General features: G+C 50.1%; 10 protein-coding genes across 10 annotated transcripts; 6 read left to right on the top strand and 4 right to left on the bottom strand.

Annotated features, from left to right (window-relative positions):
- Positions 1 to 695: 695 nt before the first annotated feature.
- On the top strand, positions 696 to 1782 carry FIESC28_05691 (uncharacterized protein; the record flags this gene model as incomplete). The annotated part of the gene is made up of 3 exons (XM_031159836.1): positions 696 to 716; positions 771 to 1166; positions 1219 to 1782. 3 exons carry the CDS (start codon positions 696 to 698, stop codon positions 1780 to 1782), a joined length of 981 nt encoding a protein of 326 aa, XP_031016151.1.
- Positions 1783 to 2525: 743 nt separating this feature from the next.
- On the top strand, positions 2526 to 3338 carry FIESC28_05690 (uncharacterized protein; the record flags this gene model as incomplete). Its single annotated transcript, XM_031159835.1, has 3 exons — positions 2526 to 2627; positions 2674 to 3152; positions 3200 to 3338. The coding sequence occupies 3 exons, from the start codon at positions 2526 to 2528 to the stop codon at positions 3336 to 3338; spliced, it is 720 nt and encodes a 239-aa protein (XP_031016150.1).
- A 218-nt stretch (positions 3339 to 3556) lies between these two features.
- FIESC28_05689 (uncharacterized protein) lies at positions 3557 to 4294 on the bottom strand (the record flags this gene model as incomplete). The annotated part of the gene is made up of 1 exon (XM_031159834.1): positions 3557 to 4294. The coding sequence occupies one exon, from the start codon at positions 4292 to 4294 to the stop codon at positions 3557 to 3559; it is 738 nt and encodes a 245-aa protein (XP_031016149.1).
- Positions 4295 to 6369: 2075 nt separating this feature from the next.
- Positions 6370 to 7332, bottom strand: FIESC28_05688 (uncharacterized protein; the record flags this gene model as incomplete). Its single annotated transcript, XM_031159833.1, has 1 exon — positions 6370 to 7332. One exon carries the CDS (start codon positions 7330 to 7332, stop codon positions 6370 to 6372), a length of 963 nt encoding a protein of 320 aa, XP_031016148.1.
- An 879-nt stretch (positions 7333 to 8211) lies between these two features.
- On the top strand, positions 8212 to 9085 carry FIESC28_05687 (uncharacterized protein; the record flags this gene model as incomplete). The annotated part of the gene is made up of 2 exons (XM_031159832.1): positions 8212 to 8509; positions 8559 to 9085. The coding sequence occupies 2 exons, from the start codon at positions 8212 to 8214 to the stop codon at positions 9083 to 9085; spliced, it is 825 nt and encodes a 274-aa protein (XP_031016147.1).
- A 1630-nt stretch (positions 9086 to 10715) lies between these two features.
- FIESC28_05686 (uncharacterized protein) lies at positions 10716 to 12479 on the top strand (the record flags this gene model as incomplete). The annotated part of the gene is made up of 2 exons (XM_031159831.1): positions 10716 to 10842; positions 10897 to 12479. 2 exons carry the CDS (start codon positions 10716 to 10718, stop codon positions 12477 to 12479), a joined length of 1710 nt encoding a protein of 569 aa, XP_031016146.1.
- A 510-nt stretch (positions 12480 to 12989) lies between these two features.
- Positions 12990 to 13882, top strand: FIESC28_05685 (uncharacterized protein; the record flags this gene model as incomplete). The annotated part of the gene is made up of 5 exons (XM_031159830.1): positions 12990 to 13252; positions 13311 to 13338; positions 13398 to 13490; positions 13543 to 13741; positions 13806 to 13882. The coding sequence occupies 5 exons, from the start codon at positions 12990 to 12992 to the stop codon at positions 13880 to 13882; spliced, it is 660 nt and encodes a 219-aa protein (XP_031016145.1).
- Positions 13883 to 14294: 412 nt separating this feature from the next.
- On the bottom strand, positions 14295 to 15617 carry FIESC28_05684 (uncharacterized protein; the record flags this gene model as incomplete). Its single annotated transcript, XM_031159829.1, has 1 exon — positions 14295 to 15617. One exon carries the CDS (start codon positions 15615 to 15617, stop codon positions 14295 to 14297), a length of 1323 nt encoding a protein of 440 aa, XP_031016144.1.
- A 1237-nt stretch (positions 15618 to 16854) lies between these two features.
- On the top strand, positions 16855 to 17460 carry FIESC28_05683 (uncharacterized protein; the record flags this gene model as incomplete). The annotated part of the gene is made up of 4 exons (XM_031159828.1): positions 16855 to 17064; positions 17153 to 17170; positions 17228 to 17357; positions 17414 to 17460. 4 exons carry the CDS (start codon positions 16855 to 16857, stop codon positions 17458 to 17460), a joined length of 405 nt encoding a protein of 134 aa, XP_031016143.1.
- A 1370-nt stretch (positions 17461 to 18830) lies between these two features.
- On the bottom strand, positions 18831 to 20810 carry FIESC28_05682 (uncharacterized protein; the record flags this gene model as incomplete). The annotated part of the gene is made up of 3 exons (XM_031159827.1): positions 18831 to 20312; positions 20435 to 20553; positions 20690 to 20810. 3 exons carry the CDS (start codon positions 20808 to 20810, stop codon positions 18831 to 18833), a joined length of 1722 nt encoding a protein of 573 aa, XP_031016142.1.
- Positions 20811 to 22067: the final 1257 nt, after the last annotated feature.

The raw sequence follows: 22067 nt of genomic DNA, 5'->3' as shown, positions 1-22067 counted from the left end.
TCATCCATTCTTCACCTCAAAAAGGACAAGCTCGTGATATGATTCAATGTGGAGGTGGAGACCAGTCGGGTCTAATGCTACGACCTGACACAGCCCACCTCAATCTCGAGAAACCGGGAAAAAGGTCAAAGCCGCATCGTTTGTCATTCAGTTCTATGTTGTTCTACCGCCTGCAGAAACAAAGTCACACTCAAACTTCAGCTGTCTTTGTTTTTTGCTGTGCCTCTGAAAGAGTACTAACAAACAAGGGGCTGTGAAGGACAAATTTAAAGTACAAGTACAGTGCGCTAAAGCGTTTCGAGTAGGTACCAAGACCCCCTGAAGACCCTTCTGGACACATCCCCCTGTGACTATCCACACTGTGGCGATACCGAACGGGATCCGAATACTGTCCCGTCCGCCGCATCTTGACTAAGGCGCTTCAGGCTTCCATTCTCTCCTCGCCTCGTAATCGCTCTTCAGAATCTCAAAGCCAACGAAACGCCTGAAAACCCACCTTTTGCCGCCGTCGCTCCTTCACACCTTATCGCATAACCTCTCGCCAAATAGATTGCCTCTCCTTTTGTGTTGTTTTTTCTTCGACTTCCTTTCCTCTTGGTCTCACGATTCTTGTTTTCTTTTCTCTCGCCCCTACGACATCGCGTTTATTTTCATTGGTAATCGGATTTCGGGAGGCAGCCCGACGATAGCCCATCATGTCAGGACGATACGAACGAGTAAGTCGCGACCTCGAAACGTTGAGAGGAATACAAAAAACTGACCAGCCTTAGGTTAACGCCCAAGACGAGGAAGACTTTCATAACAACAACAACAACCATTTATCATCTTCGGTCCCCCACTCGCCACCGCCCTCGTTTCACTCCCGAGCCCCCTCTCCCAACCGTCAAGTCGATTCCACCCTCGCCGATGCCTTTGACGATGACGACGATAGCGACGATGAAGTTGATGACCGTAGGCGGTTGATGCGACAAAACTCGACACCGTCGTTCGATACTGCCAATGCGACGCAAACCCCTGCTCAACCGGCTGCCTCGGCACCAGCGCCGTCTGCATCAAGGTCAACAAGAGTTGTAGGAGGCGGTTCTGGATCGGATGGTGTTTTCGCCAACTTGTCTGCGCGTCCGGAGAGAGGCAACAGTGATCCCGAGAAGGATGAGCTACCACCGGTATGTTGCTCATGGTCATAGAATTGAGTGTGTGTATACTAACTGTCATCAGTCCTACGAACAAGCCGCCGCCGATGCCGCCCCTCCATACTGGGAGACAACAATCCTCGCCCCCGGCATGGGCGGACCTGACGAGGTTTACATCGACGGCATGCCAGTCGGATCTTTCTTCTCATTCGTCTGGAACGGCATGATTTCAACATCCTTCCAACTCGTCGGTTTCCTCCTCACATATCTCCTGCACTCCACGCACGCTGCCAAAAACGGTTCCCGCGCAGGTCTCGGCATCACCTTGATCCAATACGGCTTCTATATGAAGGGCGTCTCCGAAGACGAGCCCCCAGCGATGAGTGGCCCCGATGGCTACGCCGCCCCACCAGACCCAAACTCGCACAACTTTAAGCAAGGCGATGTTACGGACGAAGACCTAGGCACCATCAGCGGAGGCGAGTGGCTAGGATACGTGCTCATGGTGGTCGGCTGGTTCCTTCTTATCAAGAGCGTCGCCGAGTTCCTACGAGCCCGTCGTCACGAGCAGCTCGTCCTGCAGAGCCCTGATCGCGGCCTGGGCGTCCCGATTATTGCCGAGGGCGAGTCCTCTGCACGAGTAGTTTAAGAATATGGGAGAGGAGTTTTTCATGTACAACAACGCAACATATCGCATCATGCAAGCGCATCAGTCGAGAGACGTAAGCGTTTCTCTTATTTGTTCTTCTGTTTGGGCGTTTCTTCTTGGGTGGAATGAATGGGATGGACGGGAGGGATATCTGGTTTCCTACCACAAGCTTTTTGTTTGGCGCGTCACACGCAGTTTCATACGTCTATATATGTCTAAAAACATTTGATCTTGATCTCTCTTTTTATCTATGGTTGTGAACATGGTGGTGTCTCTGGTCATGTCAGGTGTCTGTCTGAGGGATTTGCACAGATGCTGAACCCTTGCTCTTAAAGGACAGCCTTACACAAGATCAACCTCCTTAGAGAACCCCCTCTTGAAATAAATAACTCTAATATCCCCTGTTGACCTAACTAAAGCCCCTGTTAACTTAGCCGCGTGGTTTACTTTGTGGGGTTAGCCGTCGCCGATCCCCGGATTACGGAACGGCCCCGCACAAGCTTGCGGCAGCTCGGCTCCCACCATGATGATAGTATTACAACTGTTCTGTCGCTAGCAACGTTGCTCCTTCCTCATGACAATATCTCCGGTCTGGATCGAACATCACATTACCACCTTCCTACCTATCACTCCGACTCTCCGTCATCGTGGCTCCCATCAGGAAACCCCTCTCTTTTCTTCCAAGCTGCTTCAGACGGACATCTGCTCGACTTACACAGCAGCGACGACTATTTAGTATCAACATGGCTTGGACATGCAGTGGCGATACAAACTCGGCGTTGATCGAGAACATGTGGAAGAATGGACTTATCACTGATGCGCGAGTAAAAGAGGCATTCCTCAAGGTACTGCCTCCCCTCTCTTGTATCGAAGGATATGCTCACAGTCCAGGTTGACCGCGCACACTACGCTCCAGCAGCTCCATACGAAGACTCTCCCCAACCCATCGGTCATGCAGCTACGATATCAGCACCACATATGCACGCCTCCGCCATCGAGCACGTCCTTAGCTATCTCCTCCCATCCTCAACATCACCCTCCCCACGGATTCTCGATATCGGTTCTGGCTCGGGGTATTTAACGCACGTTATGGCTGAACTTGTCGGCGAAAAGGGGCTTGTCGTTGGGTTGGAACACATAAGGCAGCTGAAAGAGCTAGGCGAGAACAATATGGCTAAAAGCGAGCAAGGAAGACGATTCTTGGAGAGTGGAAAGGTGAGGTTCAGGTTTGGTGATGGGAGAAAAGGATGGGTTGAAGAACCGAGGGAGGGTGAACAACATGAGGGAAAGGGGTGGGACGTCATTCATGTTGGCGCTTCGGCCGTGGAGATTCATCCCGAGTTGATCGAGCAGTTAAAGGCTCCTGGATGGTAAGTTCATTGGCTCAAGTATGGGTGTTAGTACTGATCAGGGGTAGTATGTTTATACCCGTTGATGATGACAAGATGGGGTATAACCAGCACGTGTGGAGGATTGAGAAGGATGGTAATGGGGAGGTCACCAAGAAGCAGTTGTTTGGCGTGAGATATGTCCCGCTGACTGAGGCGCCGAAGTAGGTAGACTCCCTGGTATGATACCCTCATTCACTGGTCTTGTTTACACCATGGAAAAGACTGGAGTAATGATAACAACATTTTATCCAGTCCTAATTAACTAGCTGTCTAAGTTGACAAATCCGTTCATCCATCAAATCATAAATCGCATCCATCCCAAACTCCAAAACAATATGCAAACGAACGTCCGTGTTTAATATCCAGCACATCCCTTCCCAATCCTATATCAAGCATATCCCAGAGATGACAACGGCGATAGCTGATAATATACTCGGCGTAAAAAGCTCGGGACTGTCGCTCACAAGAGCCGGTGCTTCATTCGATCCTTCTCCAGATGACCCTGACGATCCAGAAGACCCAGATGATCCCGATGACGAACCATTTTGACTGCCTCCTCCATTGTTGCCGTTGCATCCTCCGGATGGGCACGGCTTCCCAGTCGAGTTTCCAACAGGTGTCGTAACAGGAGTCGGAAGAACAGTTCTGCATCCCTCAGGCGGGCAGATAACACTCGTGACAACCACTTGAGTCTGCGTAGGAGTAGGGACAGGAGTCTTAACGTGGTCGCAAACGTTACAGGTCGGCACAACAGGCGGGACAGTTCCGTTCTTCCCCTTGCAGTCACCATCACGTCCCGAAGAAAGCTGGTATAAGCTGAGTACACCCTCCCCACCACATTTTCCATCATCAGTGCAAGGTGCATTGCAGCGTGCCTCATCGACGAGCTCGAAAGAAGCGGCAGCACCACCTGCGTCGCAGAGACAAGAGCCAGAGCCAATGGCGATGAGCGTTGCGGTGTAAGAGCATGACTTGAGACATTCTGGTGCTGTGAAAGGTGCTTTTATAGGGCTGGGGGTAAAGGGTGGTGCGGAGGCTGTTGAGATGCAACCGATGTATTGGTATGGTGAGGGGAGGGCGGATGTTAGGGTGAAGAGGTTGAGGAGGATGAGTATAAGCATCTTGGCGGTTTTATAGATATTGTTATTCAGTAAATCTTCTGTTGTTATCCAGAGACGATGAGTTTGTGAGTGAAGTTGTTGATGATGAGGCTAGCCAAGGATAGGGGTCTTATATATATCTTGTTGACGCCCAGCCATCTGATAATCAGCCATGAGGCTCTAGTGGACTATAGCACTATCTGATGCACGTCATTTGACTTTCTCGGGAATAGTAGATCTAGAGTCTCTTAGCTCTGGGGTCTTCGTTCCAAGCGGCGGCAGTTGAGGTTAGTGCCGTGGCTGGTAATTCTATAGTGGTGTCTTAGCCGTTCCGTCAACACCACGGCAAGGAATGGATCACAGCTATTTGAAGCTGGGCTGACTTTTGTCATGCAATCAATTATATTCAGCAAATAGTCCAATTGAAGGTCAAACACCACGTTGTTCGCATTCAATGCCTTAAAAATACACCGATCCCAGAACAATAAATGAGTGTCCAGACTATTCCATCTGGAAGTATAACACTAAATCCAGCCACCCGGAATATTTTACATTCCAATCTTCATCAGCCCTCCCGATGTTTCACGCCTTCCGCTGCAGAAGCCACACTAGGCAACCACTTTAACTTCTCCAACCACACTTACCAGCCTCTACTTGCAATCCGGCGTAACAGTAGGAGTGACAAACCACGTCCCACATCCCTCAGGACAATCTCCTCCACAGGAAAATGCTGTGGTCACAGTAGTCGCTGCTGTAGGACATCCACATACCGAACTCACCGTCGACAAGCTCAAGCACAGAGGCCTGATACAGTCCGAGCAGATGGTCTTTGTCTCGGTGACGGTTGGGCAGTCGGGGATGGGTATAACGCTGCTAACGTGGCCAGTAGAAATAGGTGTGAGTTTTATTCCAGTGACGGTAGAAATGGGTGTAGCTCTTATTGAGGTGATGGTAGGGGCGGGTTTAAGGCGACTTGCGCTGATACTCGAGGCAGTCCCATATGAAGACGCGTAAACATACGATGTGTCACAACCACTGGGACACTCAGACTTGGAGCAGGGGAAGGAGGTTGAGACGGTTGAGACACGTGTGGGACAGCCCTTTTGGGTGAGGGGAATGACGGAGTAGTCCAGGCAGGGGAGGGTTATGCAGGTTGAGCAAACTTCTGCAGTGGATGTGACGGTTGGGCATGGCTTCGTAGTGATGTCGCAAGATTCATTCTTTGCAATAGTAGGAGAGCTGATGGTGTTAGTTATGATTCGTCTATCAAGAAGCATTTGGGGTTATACATGAGGAGGAGGGTTGTGAGGATGGTATAAGACAGCATAGTGAATGGACACTTGGTAGTATGTAACAAAAGTAAAGTTGCTATGTGTTGGTAAGTCAAGCTCTCTCATTATGCTGCAACTTCCTTTCCAAAATCCCTCCCCGTACATGGAAGACTCAGTCATCTATATATCATTAAGACAGTCACAAATGTATGTCATGCCAAGCGCTCTCTGGCATCACACTTCGTCAGCCCAGGCTCTTCCACGAAATATCACAAGAAATGTTCCGAGAGCCCGAGTAGGATCCGATTACCCCATATATTAAACAAAATGATAGCCTGTCACTCGCAAACTAGGAATGGAGGTGATGTAACTACTGTATGTCGATTGGACGGACCCTGGTGATCACCGGATGGGGTTATGGCCGTTGGGGAAATACGAAGCCCGATGATGCAAGCTGAGCCTTGGCTGAAGGGAGATATATGAGATCTTATATTTGTCTGCTGGAATTTGGAGCTGGTTGTTGGGTTTGTTTCTTGAGATACTGGATTTGGAAGGTCTCTGTGATACGTTTCTTACATATCGAGATCCTGTCGTTGGGGTTGAGGATGTCATCAGCCCTGTGCAACACCTTTAAGGTGAAGAAACTGGCTTGGCATTTATGTCATCCGATGGGTAACAAGATATGCGAACAACGATAATTCCTTGTTAACGGTCTATAGCCAAGTAGGTAGGTGCTAGAAGAATTATCCTCTCACGCTTAGAATACAAAAATAAAGTAGCATGAGATATGCTCGATGGCTAATTCTTCTATAACTTTTAGGTTAACTAGATAACAAGTCCCATCCCGTCACTTCTCCTGCTGTTTTCTCTCTCTTTCCTCCACTCATTTACGATCCCCTTCATGACTTCATCGAGATCCTCATCCTCAAGCTCCAATTCTTTCATCGCAAAATCCCCCTTCTTAGGCCACTCCGCATCCAGCGCACCCAGCACAAACACAATCTTCTCCAACGCATGAGGGTCATATTTGACAGCCATCTTGTCAACCTGCTCCTTCAGGAACTCGTCCGAGTTGACATGCTCCTTCTCCCACACTGCGCCTGTAGCTTTTTCGAGCGCTTCTACTACTTCGAGTTGCGTCTTGCAGAAACTTTGCACGTAGAGGAGTCGGTTGGCGGTTGTGGAGGGGTGTTTGAGGACTGCGACGAGGGACTCGGCGACGCGGGAGAGGGTGGATGCTGAGGCGGGAACGTCGCCCTTATCAAGAATCACAGCGCTATTGGTGTTGAGATCGGTGTGTAACAGACCATCGCGGATACCATAGTCAAAGAAATGTCCACACACGATAGAGGTCCATGAGAAGCTGGAATACTCCTTCGTAAGCTCGATAGCTTTGTTTCTCACTTCATCCTTATCTCTGTACAGCTTAAGAAGCTTCTTGCTCTGCTCGCTCTGCGCATCACAGCTTCCAAAGTCCGCAGGGATAAATCGCTTAACACCTGCCTTTGCAGAAGCCTCCGCAAGACGTAAATGCTGGTCAACAACATTCGTCAATGGGAACGAAGCAATAACGACATCTTGACCCTTCAATGCAGAGACTAGAGCGTCAATGGCGAAGTCATCTGGGATGGTGACGATGTTGACGGAGTCTGCATGCGCTGGGGTCGATTTGGAAGATTGACGTTTGGCGACGGAGACGTCGAATGAGTTTGAAGACACGAGACCTTCAAGGAGGACTGAGCCCAGGGTACCGTTTGCACCAACGAGGAGGACTTTCTTGAGAGACATGACGTTTATTGGTGATGTGAAGGTTGGTGTTAGAGAAAGAAGCTGTAGTTATGACATCGTGGGGTAGGTAATGCGGGGTAGATATCGCGATTCAACAGCTACCTACAGCTCTTTCCTCCTTCCAACGGAACGAGTATGAGACATCGGAGGTCTACTCCGATGCAGGAAGCCGGATTGTTAGTCCGATAAGCGACCGCGGATACCTTCCGCTTTTATGTTGTACAACGGAAGCGAGTGTCCTCTTACCATGCAACACATTGATCAACATGGTTAACACAGATTACTCTTTTAGGTATTCGTACTACATGAACACTTGCTCCGTGTCCGAAGCCTTTCGCACAACTTATCCACCCGGCTCCGGCTCCTAGCGCGATATCTCCGGCCGCGAGACCGCGAGCTCCACAGGGGTCCGATGTCCGGGTGTCAGAAGAATTGTCCTCTAAGGCTTAGACTACAGGAATAAAGTAATCTAAATGCTAGCCTAGGCCAGCATAAAGTGACCAAACTATTTCGTCTTGTGTGTTCTCGGTGGCTGATTCTTCTGACATCCTGAGGCCGACATACGGTGTAAGTTCTACCATGTCTGTTACCCAAAATGCATGACGAGGGGGTATACAATTGTGATGCCAATATCTCCCTTTCGAGTGGAGAATGTTTGGAATCCTCATCTATTAGCCTATTCAAAGGTTCATCTCGACATTATGATTCGTTGGTCACGTTGCAAAGCTCGCTTACACCCGGAGGATTTCGTAAAAGCAACAGTATGAAGCTACACTTACAACAGTGAATCAGTGTTACGGAGGATATTGTCAATAATTATAAATTGACGAGCTCATCCTCTCTTTGGGCTCACCAAACCAACTCAGCCAATTCATCACAATGACAAACATGGCAGAAAACAAAGAAATCGTCCTCATCACTGGTGGAAACACTGGCATCGGCTTCGAGACTGTCAAAGCCCTCATTCGCTCCTCAAAGACCTACCATATCATCCTTGGCTCGCGTGATCCTCGCAAGGGGGAGAGAGCCTTCGCTGAGCTCTGCAATGAGTTTCCAAACGCTGGTCGTAGCATCGACATTGTCTCGATTGACATCGTCGAGGATCAGGACATCAAAAATCTCTTTCAATTTGTCAAGCACAAGTATGGCAGGGTTGACATTTTGATCAACAACGCCGGTATGTTCTCATGACACCAAATAACCGGGCCTCTGTTGACTGTTGTTAGGCGCCAACTTCGAATCATTCCACGAAAATGATGGCGCAGACCCTCCCACCGCTCGTCTCCTCTTCAACAGAACCTACAACGTCAACGTAGCCAGCACCCAAGTCTTCACAGCCACATTCATCCCTCTCCTCCTGTCCTCCCCATCCCCACGCATCATCTTCCTTACCTCGGGCCTCTCAACACTTCACGGGGCGCACGATTCATTCTTGTCGAAAGTCTCAGGGTCCATCCCGAAAGGTTGGCCCAAGTCGGGGATCCCGACGGCCGTAGCATACCGCTCTGCTAAAACGGCCCTTAACATGGTGATGCTGTCTTGGTACCACTTGCTCAAGGACGAAGGGGTCAGAGTGTGGTCCGTCAGTCCGGGCTTTCTTGCGACGGGGCTGGGGGGAAACCCTGAGCTGCTGAAAAATGCCGGCGCGGGGGATCCGAAGACGGGAGGCGACCTTATTCTAAAGGTTGTTGAGGGGGAGAAGGATGCGGACGTGGGAAAGGTCGTTGGTCAGAATGGAGTTCAGGAGTGGTAGTCTTGCTTTGACATGCTAAGCGTCTTGTTCAGCGCAGACTTGACTCGAGATAAGATGAGAGCTCGAGCTTTCGCGAATCGCAATAACGCTTTCGACCAATTAAATGATTTAGCTACATGTCAACATTGACGTGAAAAACTCTAATAGCAATGACAGCGCAGTTAGCAAAGCCACATTGATGATGTACGTACATGCCTCGACCAGCTCAAACAACGATCCGAGCGTTCAACTATTGGCAAAGCACGTGAATTCTAGATCCAAGCGTCACAAAGAAATGAGACAAAATGTGTAAAGGCGAATGAAAATTATGCGGTGGTGAGAGTACGTCACTGCTTGGGCAGCCCTGAAGTTTTTGTTCGTTGGTGGTTGGATCTTTGATCTGGGATGGTCCATGTAAGCGGGCAGTAGGTGACGATAGATGGGATGTCATGTCAAGTCTCTGTGTCTCTGTGCTATCCAAAAAAGAAAGCATGAGAAGAGCACACGACCAAAGACCCTAGTAGTACATGTGATAAGAATCAAGGTCGACAAGATAGACTAGATAGTTGCGTTAGGGGAGCTGAGAATAGAAATACTTGACTGCATCAGGTTGGAGGTGGTGGCTTGCTTTTTGCGTGGATGATTACGAGAGACAGGGACGGGAGGATCTGACACTGTGATGCGACACCTAGAGTCAGGGTGCGATACAGTGTGAGTCTGATAAATGGTCCCTGGAAACCTCGGCAGAGACAACCCTTGACCCGCCAAGTGACGTCGGCAGTGCTCGAGCGTATGCGTGTCTAAACACTGGATTCCATGGGAGACGCGTCTCCACAGCCCGCCATTTCATTGTTCTGTCTGACATGGATGCCCGTAGTATACTCCGACTACGGGAATACAAAGACCCAATATTAGTGATGCAATATCGAAAAAGAAAGACTCTGCATCACCAACAAGAACAACAGTAAGTAAGTATGGATCTTGATGCATAAGACATACAAACCTAGAACAGAGAATGGACCCCCTGCCAAGTAAAATAGGCGGCCGTTAACTAAAAAAGACCAGACGGGACGGATTGATTGATTGACACAGCCACTGGTCTGAGCTGACGTTGGGTTTTCGCCCTCGCAGCAATTAATTAGACTAGACTATTATTCTCTGCTCCATGGATGTCCGTACAGTACTGTAAATCAAAATGCAAGGCTGATCCTTCTTACTTTTCTGGTCCAGTCCCTTCTTAAATGCCAAGATCGCTCTTTTTTGTTCTCATTCAGCTCATCTCAAATGCCACGTCGTCTTGGATTAACATCTTAAAGTGTCGTCGCCCCTCTTATAAGTTCTCAGTCGTCCCGTCAGCCCAACCCACGTAACCAACTCCAGATACCTAACACCTTGGCTCGGTCCTGATTGATACCCCAGCTTTCTCTTTTACTTTTATTTTACTCTTTATCCTCCTCCTCTCTCTTCCTGTCAGCACCTTGTCTATTTTTACATCATAAGAATTTCAGGGTGGAACTGTTGGGCGACTCGCTAAGGTTGTTTATTACTCCAACCTCCCCCATACTACTTCTCCTCTCCTTCCCCCCACCCTCTCCGATCCTCAACTGTCAACCTCGAACTTGACTCATTTTGTCAAACAAAATTTCAAGAGATGGAGGCTAAATCTCTTACTGCCCTCAATAACTTGGCAGGTAATCCGCCTCAATATCCCATCAACCCAGCTCAAGAGAGACAAGATCCCTTGGTCCTCTACATCTCACGAGTTCCTGGTACTCGAGGTAAGACAGCCCCCAAATCCCCCACCGGATCTGACACTAAACGCTTTGGACCAGATGTTATCCTCTCCCCGTTTAAACCTCAATTAAAAAACGTCACCGCCGAAGATGTCGCCAGTTGTCTCTACTACGTCCACTATGAAGCACCTTCCTTAGAACGAGCTGGTGGTGCGCCACTCGCACGGGATGAAGGTCACCGATCTTCCAGTGACGAGAGCTCTTCAGCGAGGAACATCAAGCGAAAGCCACTTCCTGGTGGCGCAAGACCATTGACGCCTCCAGCTGATCTTCTTCCTATACCAAGCGAAGAACAACTTTCCGTGCCAGATCCTACCCGAAGGCGCGGCCTATCCGTTAATTCGACCTTTGATCCTCGACAACAAGCGTCCACACGATATGCCCACGAACCCGAAGAGCAGAGTCCCGTCCTCCCTCCTCGACCAACAAACATCCCCCAAATCCAAACTCCCGAATCAATCTCTCGCGCCTCAGGCTCAATAAGTCGAAAGCCAGTCGGTCCCCGAACATTGTCAAGTGATGCGCCTGGGTCAGAGAACCAGCATCCTCTTCCACAAATCCCGAAGCCGTACCCAACAGCTGCGGACTTCGAGCGCATGCTCCCGACAGAGCGAAAACGCACAAACCGAAAGAGCAACAGCCGGTCTCCCTCTCCACGTAAGAGCTACGAGGGAAAGCAGCCTTTTACGTTGGCTCTTATACGCCGTGACCCAAGCACAGGAAATCAGTGGAACGTCGGGCATATTTCGTCCTTCCAGACAGAAGCACCACCACCCGAGCAGGACGATGTGAACCCGCTATTCGCACCTGTACCCCCAGTTGCGCAACCGCTAAACTCTGCAAACCCTCCCATTAACGTTTCGATTGAGACACTGGGATATGGCAAGTTCCGCGGTATGCCTGCGCGACGAAGCTTCGACGCAGGACCCGGCGAGGATACTACGCAACCAAAGGTCGGCGGTGTTGTCTTGTCGAGGCAGATCGCGATGACTTATGCGAAGAGTTGGACGACGAATTGGCGTGAGATGCTACAGGACGGTGCCGGACGGGGTCATGGGCGACAGGGTAGTGTCGGGTCGGTCGATTCTGTGGATGCGTCATCACCAGTTGAACCTACGACATCAATGAACCCAGGACCAGGCTTGAGACCGAGGGGGTATATCTTCACGAGTCCTTGGAACGGTCGATGCGAGTTCCGCACTGGTGCTGCTGGGCGAAGTCTGCGATGCTATCACATCCTGCACGACAATACAAACAACCCTCTAGCCGATATTAGTCAAGGTCAAATTCCTCCCATGGGTGGTGGCGGTATGGCCATGAGCGAACTTCGTTTCAACCTTCCAACTGCTGAACTCTTCAAGTCACCGGAAGTTCGTGAAGAAGTCAAGACCCAACTTCAGGGACACTTCAACAAGCTTCTCCGTCGAGACGAGAAGCCTGACGACGGCATGATTTCGCCGTTCGATCTTAACCTCGGAAAAGAGAAAGCCGGTGGTGGTAATCGTGGCAAGAGAGCCAAACTGGGCAAGCTCATCATCTATCCTGATGGATTAAAGATGTTGGATTTGTTGGTATCCGCAAACATGGGATTATGGTGGCAGGTGTGGGAGAAAAGTTTCTAAGCTCATGATTCCCATGAGATGATCTCAGAGACGATTGCATTTTTTGGAGTTTTTTGCTTTCTTTTGTTGCAATATTAGGGAGGTAGTTTACATGTTAAATCTTGGTAGAGCTGTATATAGCCGCAAGGACTGAGACGACGTAACGACACGGGAACGGAAATACCAGGCGTACCAATTAGATAGCTGATATAGACACATGGGAAATCATCATCTGATCCAAAAAAAAATATGTCCAATAATGATTGTCACTTTCATCATCTTGAGTAATGATGCTGATGTTTGATTGACGTTGATCACGTGCTAAGTCACGGGTAGAACTCTAGCCAATCAGATGCCCAGAGTTGTAATCCCGCTGAGCAACTTTCGTAGCCGAACACATCCATCACGTCAAATCCTCGCCTCCCGCCCCGACCAGTTGACCCTCCCCGGAGTCTCAATTGAACCTCTTCTCCCCTCTCCGCCAAAAACGTCTCGGTTCCACCTCGAACGTCCTCCTCGAGTCTATTCACAATGGCCCACGCCGCCATGATCGCGCGACGACAGCTCGTCTCGAGCACCCGAGCTCCCACCACCAGCATTGTTGGCCTCCTCCAGCAGCAGCAGCGAGGCTATGCGACGCCTCACGGTCCTCCTCCCGCCAACTTCCGAACGAGCAAGCGTGTGCAGTGGACATGGGACAAGGAGAGCACCCTGGACCGCATGGGAAAGTTTTTCCTTATGACGGAGATGGCGAGGGGCATGTATGTTCTGCTTGAGCAGTTCTTCCGACCACCGTATGTCACAACAATCAAGTCCGGCGAAAGAAGATAGAGTGCTGACGGGGGGATATAGTTACACTATCTACTACCCCTTCGAGAAGGTATGCGAAACGACGACAACGATACATCGATGCTCGAATATGTAAACTGACACACTCAGGGCCCTATCTCTCCTCGATTCCGTGGCGAGCACGCCCTCCGACGATACCCCTCTGGCGAAGAGCGATGCATTGCTTGCAAGCTTTGCGAGGCTGTACGATAACTCGAATCAACAAAACATAGCCAACTCGCTGACATAGATATAGATCTGCCCCGCCCAGGCCATCACCATTGAGGCCGAGGAGCGAGCCGATGGATCCCGCCGAACTACCAAGTACGATATCGACATGACCAAGTGCATTTACTGCGGTTTCTGCCAGGAGTCCTGCCCCGTCGACGCCATCGTCGAGTCCCCCAACGCCGAGTACGCTACCGAGACCCGAGAGGAGCTTCTATACAACAAGGGTGCGTACACCATCTACTCTGGACTATAAACTATTGCCCGGACATAAAACTAACATTAATACAGAGAAACTTCTGTCCAACGGAGACAAGTGGGAGCCTGAGCTTGCGGCCGTCATCCGCGCCGACTCGCCATACCGATAAACCAGCAGTGACGAAAAAGGGAAAGGGAGATGTCGATTGGAATGGAATGCATAGTTTTTATTTGTTGTTTACTTGGTTTTGTTGCCCTCGGGTCGTTTGAAACGTCACTGTTGTAGGAACATGGACTTCTTTTTTGGTGATAGAAAAGGGCGGCTAAGGACTAAGGGACCGGTTGGGAGGGCGATGAGGTGTACATAATCTAGACGTCCAGAAAAATGCCCCTTTGTCACTCAATTTTGGTGTTTTGGTGTGATGCTGACGAGATGGATGGTTCGGTACAGGACGGATATAAGCATGGTGTTGGTACAAGGTCATTTCTTGGTGTTTCTCATTAACGAGTGAGTCAGGGATTATCCTCGACTGCAAATTATATACATTAAACTAAAAATGCAGCATCGTCCATCGTCATTATCTAGTAGGGGCACTTCTTCACCTCAGGGGTGGTATCAGCAGCCTGGAGAGCAACCTCGGTCAATCCAGAGGCAACCTGCTTCATCCACATGTGGTACTGCTTCTGATCAGGGTAGAATGGGCACGCCGCTGAACCACTCTCCTCGCCAAACTCAATAGTGTAGCTCTGCAGCTTGCTCTTACCACAAGCCTTACCGTAGTATCGAGCAAGCGCGTAGTCAGTGCTAGCTCCAGCGGTAGGGTACAGACCAACAGCCTCTTGGACAGTGTACTTGGAAGTTCCAGCGTTCTCCATGACCTTCTTCATGCGGTTGCCCAGCTTGAGCTGGCCGGAGAGATCCGCCTTGGAGATGTACTCCTTGTACTTGGTCTTGGCCGTCTCAGCCTCGCCGAGGACACCACGACGGCCGTCAAACTTCTTGTTGGAGAAGTTCTCGGCCTTGTTGGTGGTCTGCGCATCGTCATCACCCCAGGCGTACAGCATGTAGCCACCGAAGGAGTGCAAATCGACGAACCAGCTCAGACTCTTGTACTTGTCCATAGTCCAGACAACGTTCTTGGTCTCAGGCTCAGAGTTGGGGCCAGTACCCTGGAAGACCTCGCTCTTGGGATCCGTGGAGGCGACAGAGCCCAGGTCGATGGCGTCGCTGAAAGCCTTCTTGAAGTTGAACAGGAAGTCGTAGTTGCGGTTGATGTCAATGCCCACGGCGTCAGGGTTGCCCTTTGAGCTCTTGGGGTTACGGTTCTTGCGCCAGCACGAGTTGGTCTTTTGATCGTACTTGACACCGTCGGGGTTGATGTTGGGAAGAATGACAATACCAGCGTCGAGAGCCTTCTTGACTTCGGCAGCAGTGTAGGTGGTCTTGCCATACTTGAGGCCCTTGCCTGCCTTGCGAGCGTGCAGAAGATCAGAGAGCCAGTAGACGACGTTATCGGGTCCACCACGCTCACGAGCGTGCGCACCGCTGATGATGAAGAACTTGGGGTTCTTTCCAATCTTTGCGCCAACAGTCTTGAAACCCTCGTAGGTTGCGTGAGGAGGGTGAATGAGCTCGACCTCCTTGAACTCCTTGGCGAGACCCTGAAGCGCAGAGTTGACCTCGGAAGGAGTCAGGATGGACTTGAGGTTGCGGTCTGAAGTGGAGAGACCCTTGGGCGCGACCTTGCCCTTGTTGAAGCGGTCGCCTGTGCCGATGGGGAAGTCTGGCTCAGGACGAGCTTGACGGGCAGACAGGCCGTAGTTGCGCTTCGAGTGGGGAACTGAATCGGAGGGAATCAGGCATGCCGAAGCAGAGAGCGCGTAGGCGAGGAGACCGAACTTCATGATGGGCAATTGGACAAGAGCGAAGGCAGATGAAGAGAGTAAGCGGTTGTGCGATAATCTGGGGAGGACACGAGCCTCTATATTTAAGCTTAAGAGTGATGATGCCCTTGTCCTTCCCATTGGCAATCGATCCTCCAACGCATTGTCTGTACAACACAAACCAATGACAGCTTCCAAGACATCAGACGAGCAAGTAGAAAGATCAACATCTCCTTCCTATCTCAGCCATGCACTCCGTCAACAAACAAAGTTCCCAAGGGACGTATCATGGCAGATGGACGTTCAGAGTCAAAGCTCGATACGCTTCAAGTTAAGGCCGGGGAGGTAGACTGGAAGCGGTAGGTGAAGCGATAGATAACCATTCAACAAGGGCTACTGATTGGATAGCGGCAAGGAACGTTTGGAAAGCTTGGCGAGAAGGGAGGGGGCGAGTGAGATCTCCATGTGCACGATTATCTTTATTTTAACCTGATATAGTGAGGAAATATACAGGGGATGGTTCTAGGCAAAAGAAAGAGGCTATGCCGGTCGGTAGTTAGTTGGTGCTTATTGGGGGAAATAGACGCTTGATTTGGCCGATGGACCGGTTCTTAGTCCGCGTCTCCAGGGTAAGATGATTATGATGGATGAAATGGGGTTGTTTTTGGGTTACATTCCCAGCTTATCTTTCTAGATTTGTCAATTGAATATTAATGATTAAATTGACTTTCAATGCGTGATCTACTTCTCAATTGAGTCTCCATGTCAGCTAAAGCATTAGACATTCCTGCACTTGCAAGTCTGGTCCTTCATTTCCCCAGACTCTTAAGTCTCAGAACCAATGAGGTCAAGTTCGATTGTGCTGACTAGACTGCAATCAGCACTTAACCATTAAACACCAAATGCCATTCCTCTCATATCAAGTAAACTTCATTCTTCAGCAGAATGACTCTTCAAATATTCATCTCACGATGCCTCTCTTATATCCGACATCCTCGGCCTTACCACCCAATCACATCCCCTTTATCGCTGACGTATGCGATCTCGCTTTCAAAAGCCGGAGCACTCCCCCGGACATATATCACGTGATGCCTCCAAACCGAGCTTAGCTTAGCACAATTTGGCTCCATCGGAAACAGAACCAGTTCAACCCGAGTAACAACGAGAAATTTATCATCACCCTCATCATCAACCCGACTCCACCACCACCAGCTCAATCGCAATCCTCCTCTCTTGTCCTCCGAAAACCACAGCAAACATGTTCCGATCCGCCGTTCTCCGATCCCTCCGCGTCGCCGCCCGACCGGCCACCATCCGCTCTTTCGCTCCCGTGGCGCCCCGCGTCGCTTCCGCCGCCGTTCCCAAGATCCAGAGCTTCCAGGCCGTGCGGTTCTACAGCGCCGGCGGTGCGCTTAACAAGGAGGAGGTCGAGGGCCGAATTATGAGCTTGTTGCAGGGCTTTGACAAGGTGAGCTTGAGCAATTGGGGGAGATATCTAGCTTGAGATAGCTCCCTCTGGATATGTATAGAGCCAGAAATACTAACGTCATTTAAAGGTTAACGATGTCTCCAACGTACGTCCTCGAATGGAAAGATACCCCGGTATATCTTTTGTCTAATTAATTGAATAGATCAAGTCCTCCGCTCACTTCGCCAACGACCTCGGTCTCGACTCTCTTGACACCGTCGAGGTCGTCATGGCCATCGAGGAGGAGTTCAGCATTGAGATCCCCGATAAGGATGCCGACTCTATCCACTCCGGTACTTATATCCGCTACACTTCAGACTCAAGACATGATACTGACCCCCGTGAATAGTCAACCAGGCTGTCGAGTACATCCTGAACCAGCCCGACGCCAACTAAACGGTTTAATCTCCCATATACCACCCACCACCACCTCCCCCGTTCCCTCTTTTCTGTTCCTTCTCCCCATCTTTGTACAATTACTTCCAACTCTCATGATAAACACCCCAGGAAAGAAGAGGAATTCGGGAGGCGATGATGGTGGAGGGAGGAGATAAAGAGAACAAAAATCCGCCAATATAACGCAATCCAATTCTTTTAATCTCGGCGCACCATGAGAAAGGGCTATTTATATTTACAGAAGGAGGGGTGAGGAGAGAGCTACAGAGAGGAAGCGAGAGGGTTACGAATAAAAGAACCTTGGCGACAAGTGTGGTCGGCATGAAATGCATACTTCGTCTACCCGTGCTTTGTGCTGTTCACGAGTTGTGACAATTGGTCCTGTTTGCATATCGTGAAAGATTGGATGGTAGGATTTATGAGTGGTTCAGTGTCTGTAGGCACTCAGTTGAGGATGGATGGATAGATGATTGAATCTCTACTACTGTGACTTTAACTTGTACTATGTATAGAAACTCCCTGTTCTCTCTATCTTAGCAGCCTGGATGAGTATCGTGAGGACATCAACGCCTATCTTTCACACCCTCGATGCTACATGGACAAGACACCACGAAGACACTGACACGACAGCAAGAAGCCATGAACTTCACAAACAAAACAGCCCTCAAATAGTGCCAACAGGCGTTGAACATATGTTCATTATGCTCCTATCCTTATACTATTTTCCTCAAGCGATATCTAACGAAAGTCAAGTCTCAAGACCTCTCCATTTGCGATTGTTTTTTTGTAGATCCCATTCCTTTCCCAAAACACCAAGCTCAGTAGCAAGTCTTTAGGCGAGAAGCAAGATGTGCCAACTCAGAAGAAGAGCAATGTCAATCTCTCATTCCAATAGAAGAAACTACGTTCATATTGTAGTCAACATCCTAAAGAGTGAAATATCCACTTCTCATCCAAAGACCGCATATGTGAGCAATTGAACCGAACCTCCCAATTATCAAGCAAACATAGCAAAAATGTCAAAACTCCTGGCCGTGTATCCTATATCCTTTTTTGATCTTGGCCATTAAAAACCGCCATGCACTTGTCATTTTTATCTTTCCCTCAAATGCCAGATGTTCGTCCGATCGGTTCACTGTATGTAAATGAGTGACCTGGTCGGCGATACCTATGCAATGGCGATATGCAGTTATGTGTCGTAGCGAATGTCGTGTTGTTTTTGTATCCCATCATGGCTCGTCAACTCATCACCCCCACCTCAAGTTTTGTCTATCAGATAAAGCTGACCCAACTCCAACGCTCTGGCTTATAAAACTGGAAACAGTGATTCAAAGAACACGCTGCCCTTCCCGCCTTTCAGCCTGAGTCGTTTATCGGCCGCTGACAGGAACGCCCTTGTTTCCATTGGTGGAGGACTTGCCAGCGACAGAAGCGTAGCTGCTCCAGACGTTCATGTTGGCGAGACCGGCTGTTTGTCTCTTGGGAGACTTGACTGATGAGTCGCCGTCTTCCTCCATGCCCTCCATGTGGAACATCTCGTCGTCCTCGTTGATGGGGGTGGTGAAGCGGCCGTTCATCGATGAGCTGATGCTGCCGCTAGACACATGACGCTCAATACGCTCACGTTCCCTGCCGATCGGGCTAATGGGGCTAATAGCGCTAGCGGTGTTACCAGCCCGGGCGGTTGCGGGGTGAAGAAGAGGGCTGGAGTTGTTGGTAGGTTCGTCAAGATGGCTTCGCTGAAGCTGCTGAGAAAGCATAGACATGCTATCGCTGCCTGATCGTAAAGAAGATGGACGGTTGAAACCGTTGGTGCCTCCCATTTCTTGCGACAGAACAGAGTTTCGGAGTGGGCTGCCCACATGGCCGAAAGCAGAGGCGCCTCGGAGCGATCGAGAGGTTTCCTCCTCCTCTTTCTGTCGCTGGAACATGGGGCCCCATCGGCTGGGGCTAGTTCCGATGGGACTGCCATACTTGCTCAGGCTGTCGCCATCTCCGTCAGCGCGCATGGAACCACGTCGGGCCTTTTCAACGGGCGTAAGGAGGTCCTGCAGATTTTCGGGAACATAGTTCTCAGGAAGGTTATCGTCGTCGTCGCCAAAGGCAAAACCAGGCTCCCAGTCTCGATCAACAGACGTTTTAGGCATGCTGGAACTGAGCATACGGGGCTTGGTGTAGCGGGACGAGTGCATAGCTCGCCTACCAAAGTATTCTTCCCCGTTGGCTTGATGAGAGTTAGGTGGGCTTCTATCCAGAGGGGCCAGGAGGTGATCCGACGAACCGAAAGCTGAGGTATGTAACAGTTTGAGAGTCTCAGAAGTGCGCGAATCCTTGGCGTTGCTGAGCGAAGGAGTAGGCGATTCAATGCCGAATTGGTTGGGCACAGATGAGGGCCATGGACCACCAGGGAAGCGGGCGGCATTTGAGATGCCATTGGAATCGAACGAGGCGGGGAGAGGAGCGTCTAGAACAGAGAGACCTTTGTTGTTAATAGGAGAGAGTCCCATGCCAAAGCGCAAGGATTCTTCGTCTCGGGGAGAACCGTAGTTGGACCCGGTATAGGACATGTCGATAGTAGGGAGGCCATTCTCGAGGCTCGGCTGGCGACCCAGACTATGTGGCTCTTGTTCGTCGTAAGGATACGCGCCAGTGTACGAGGGGACGTCAGCGCGGTAGAGCGAAGTGGTGAGGGCGCTGGTGGAGGATTGATTGTTGCTTGCGGAGGTGGGGTTGGAGCGACCGGCGAGGGTGGAAGTATTGCCTATTGTGACGCCATTCTTTCCGTAGTTGATTCGTCGGCCATCGGGAAGAATATGGATGTTTGCACATTTGGGACCGAATTTGCAGTTTCCCTGCGTTTTTAGACACAATTGTCAGCGTTATTGACGCATTAAAGCCGTTGCGACGTGCAGAGTGAGAGGGGCTGGGGCTGCATGCGGGCAGGGAAGATCGAATCATGATATGGCGCACTCACCTTTGCAAAGTATTTGCAGACGTTCTCGGCAGCATTGCTCAAATCGTGACTGAAAGGACAGGCATTTCCGGCTTGACAAGCACCTTGACGGAAGAACTTGCAAGGAACGTGAGAGGTGTCTATTCAAAACAAGTCGTGTCAGTAGGGACAACAGTATGGTATGGCATGGCGGGGGAAAGATCGGGTCGTGTGCAACATGCAACCAAGCAAATATGTCATAACATGACATCGACATTAAACATGATATCAACGTACTCGGAGGGCTTCGAGGACCGTCGAAGCGGGGAGCTGCAGCGGAAGACAGAGGAGTGTTTGCCTGCGAGCCGCCGTTGGCAACGCTGAGGCTACCACTTCTTGCGTGGCGGTATTCAGGCATGATTAATCGCTGGGTTTGTCGAGTTGACTTTTGGGCGAAAGCAAAGCGGAGCAAAGCAATTCGCAAGGCGAAGTCGGGGAGCGGGCCGAGGAGGAGTTAAGTAGGTCGTTTAGTGGAGGAAAAGGAAACAAAAGTAAAGGTAAAAAGATAGAATCGGGAATCCCAAAGCCAAGCAAAGTTGGAAGCCGAGACAAGAGTACCTAGCCAAGTTGAATGAAGCCCAGCGGCGGAGTGGGCGGCAAAGGAGGGCCCGTAGTGGGTGAAAGCGGGCGAGAGCGGCCGAAGTGGGCGTTCACAGTAGCATCCAGATACCCAGAGGATGGTTCTCAGAGGTCTAGGAGAATGAAGCCAGATGCGATAACTGGTAGAGGCGTTTGTTCTGACTTTTGGTTAAGGTATCTTTCTCAAGGTACCTCGAGCCAGAGCTGAATTGTTATGATCTGTTCTTGTCCTGGCGAGAGCAACGAATGACGGATATGGAGGGGTGCCCGGGAGTGACTTTGCTCGCCAGCAGAATAACAGTGAACAACCTTGTACCTGTCGGGGTATGTCGCCGTGCCTGATGGTGCAACCGGCGGCGGCGACGATGAGTTTCTAAATTCCGCTACCGGTTCAGGGGCGCGAATCTTTTTCCGTTAAGATTGCGCGGTCCAAAAATGGTGGCGCAAAAATAAAATCGATATTGTAAATGTAATTGAAAAGAGTTGAAGACGAGGAGTTGGCTCGTCTTCCAATGTTGAGAGAGAAGAGGCAGGCAACTGACAGGGCACCTGGCAAGGATGGGGAGACAAGTCTACCCCGTGCTTTCCTGTTTGGTAAATGCACCTGGCCAGGCTTGCATCGAATAGAGATCAGCTTGAATGACCCCCGGTAATAGCGAATAGCTAAGGTACTGTGTGTAAGCCAAGCCGCAGATACTTCCGCTCTTCTATATTGGGTAGTCTTCCAGATAGATGGTGCTGATATGAGAATATAGTCCAGACGGCAGACTTATGTGATGGTAATAAAGTGGCGGATATCTCGGGATGCTGTTTTTGGTGTAAGTCAGACCAAGCCTTATGCTATATTGGCCTCAGGTGACCGTTATCAGTCGCTGGTAAACAATACAAGAAGAATGAAGGCGAAGACGGGATGAAAAAACCATCACATATAATACAGCAAATATCAGGCTCTCAAGTGGGAAAGGCGTGCCTTTTTAATCTAGTCCCATGGGTGCTTACATACTGTACCTAGGACCGTGTCTTGTGGCCTGGGGAC

This window comes from Fusarium coffeatum (genome assembly GCF_003316985.1).
Source record: "Fusarium coffeatum strain FIESC_28 chromosome Unknown BRIP53273_contig_122, whole genome shotgun sequence".
NCBI lineage: Eukaryota > Fungi > Ascomycota > Sordariomycetes > Hypocreales > Nectriaceae > Fusarium > Fusarium coffeatum.
Note: the sequence above shows the minus strand (reverse complement) of the source record. Positions and strands in the feature narration are given on the sequence as shown.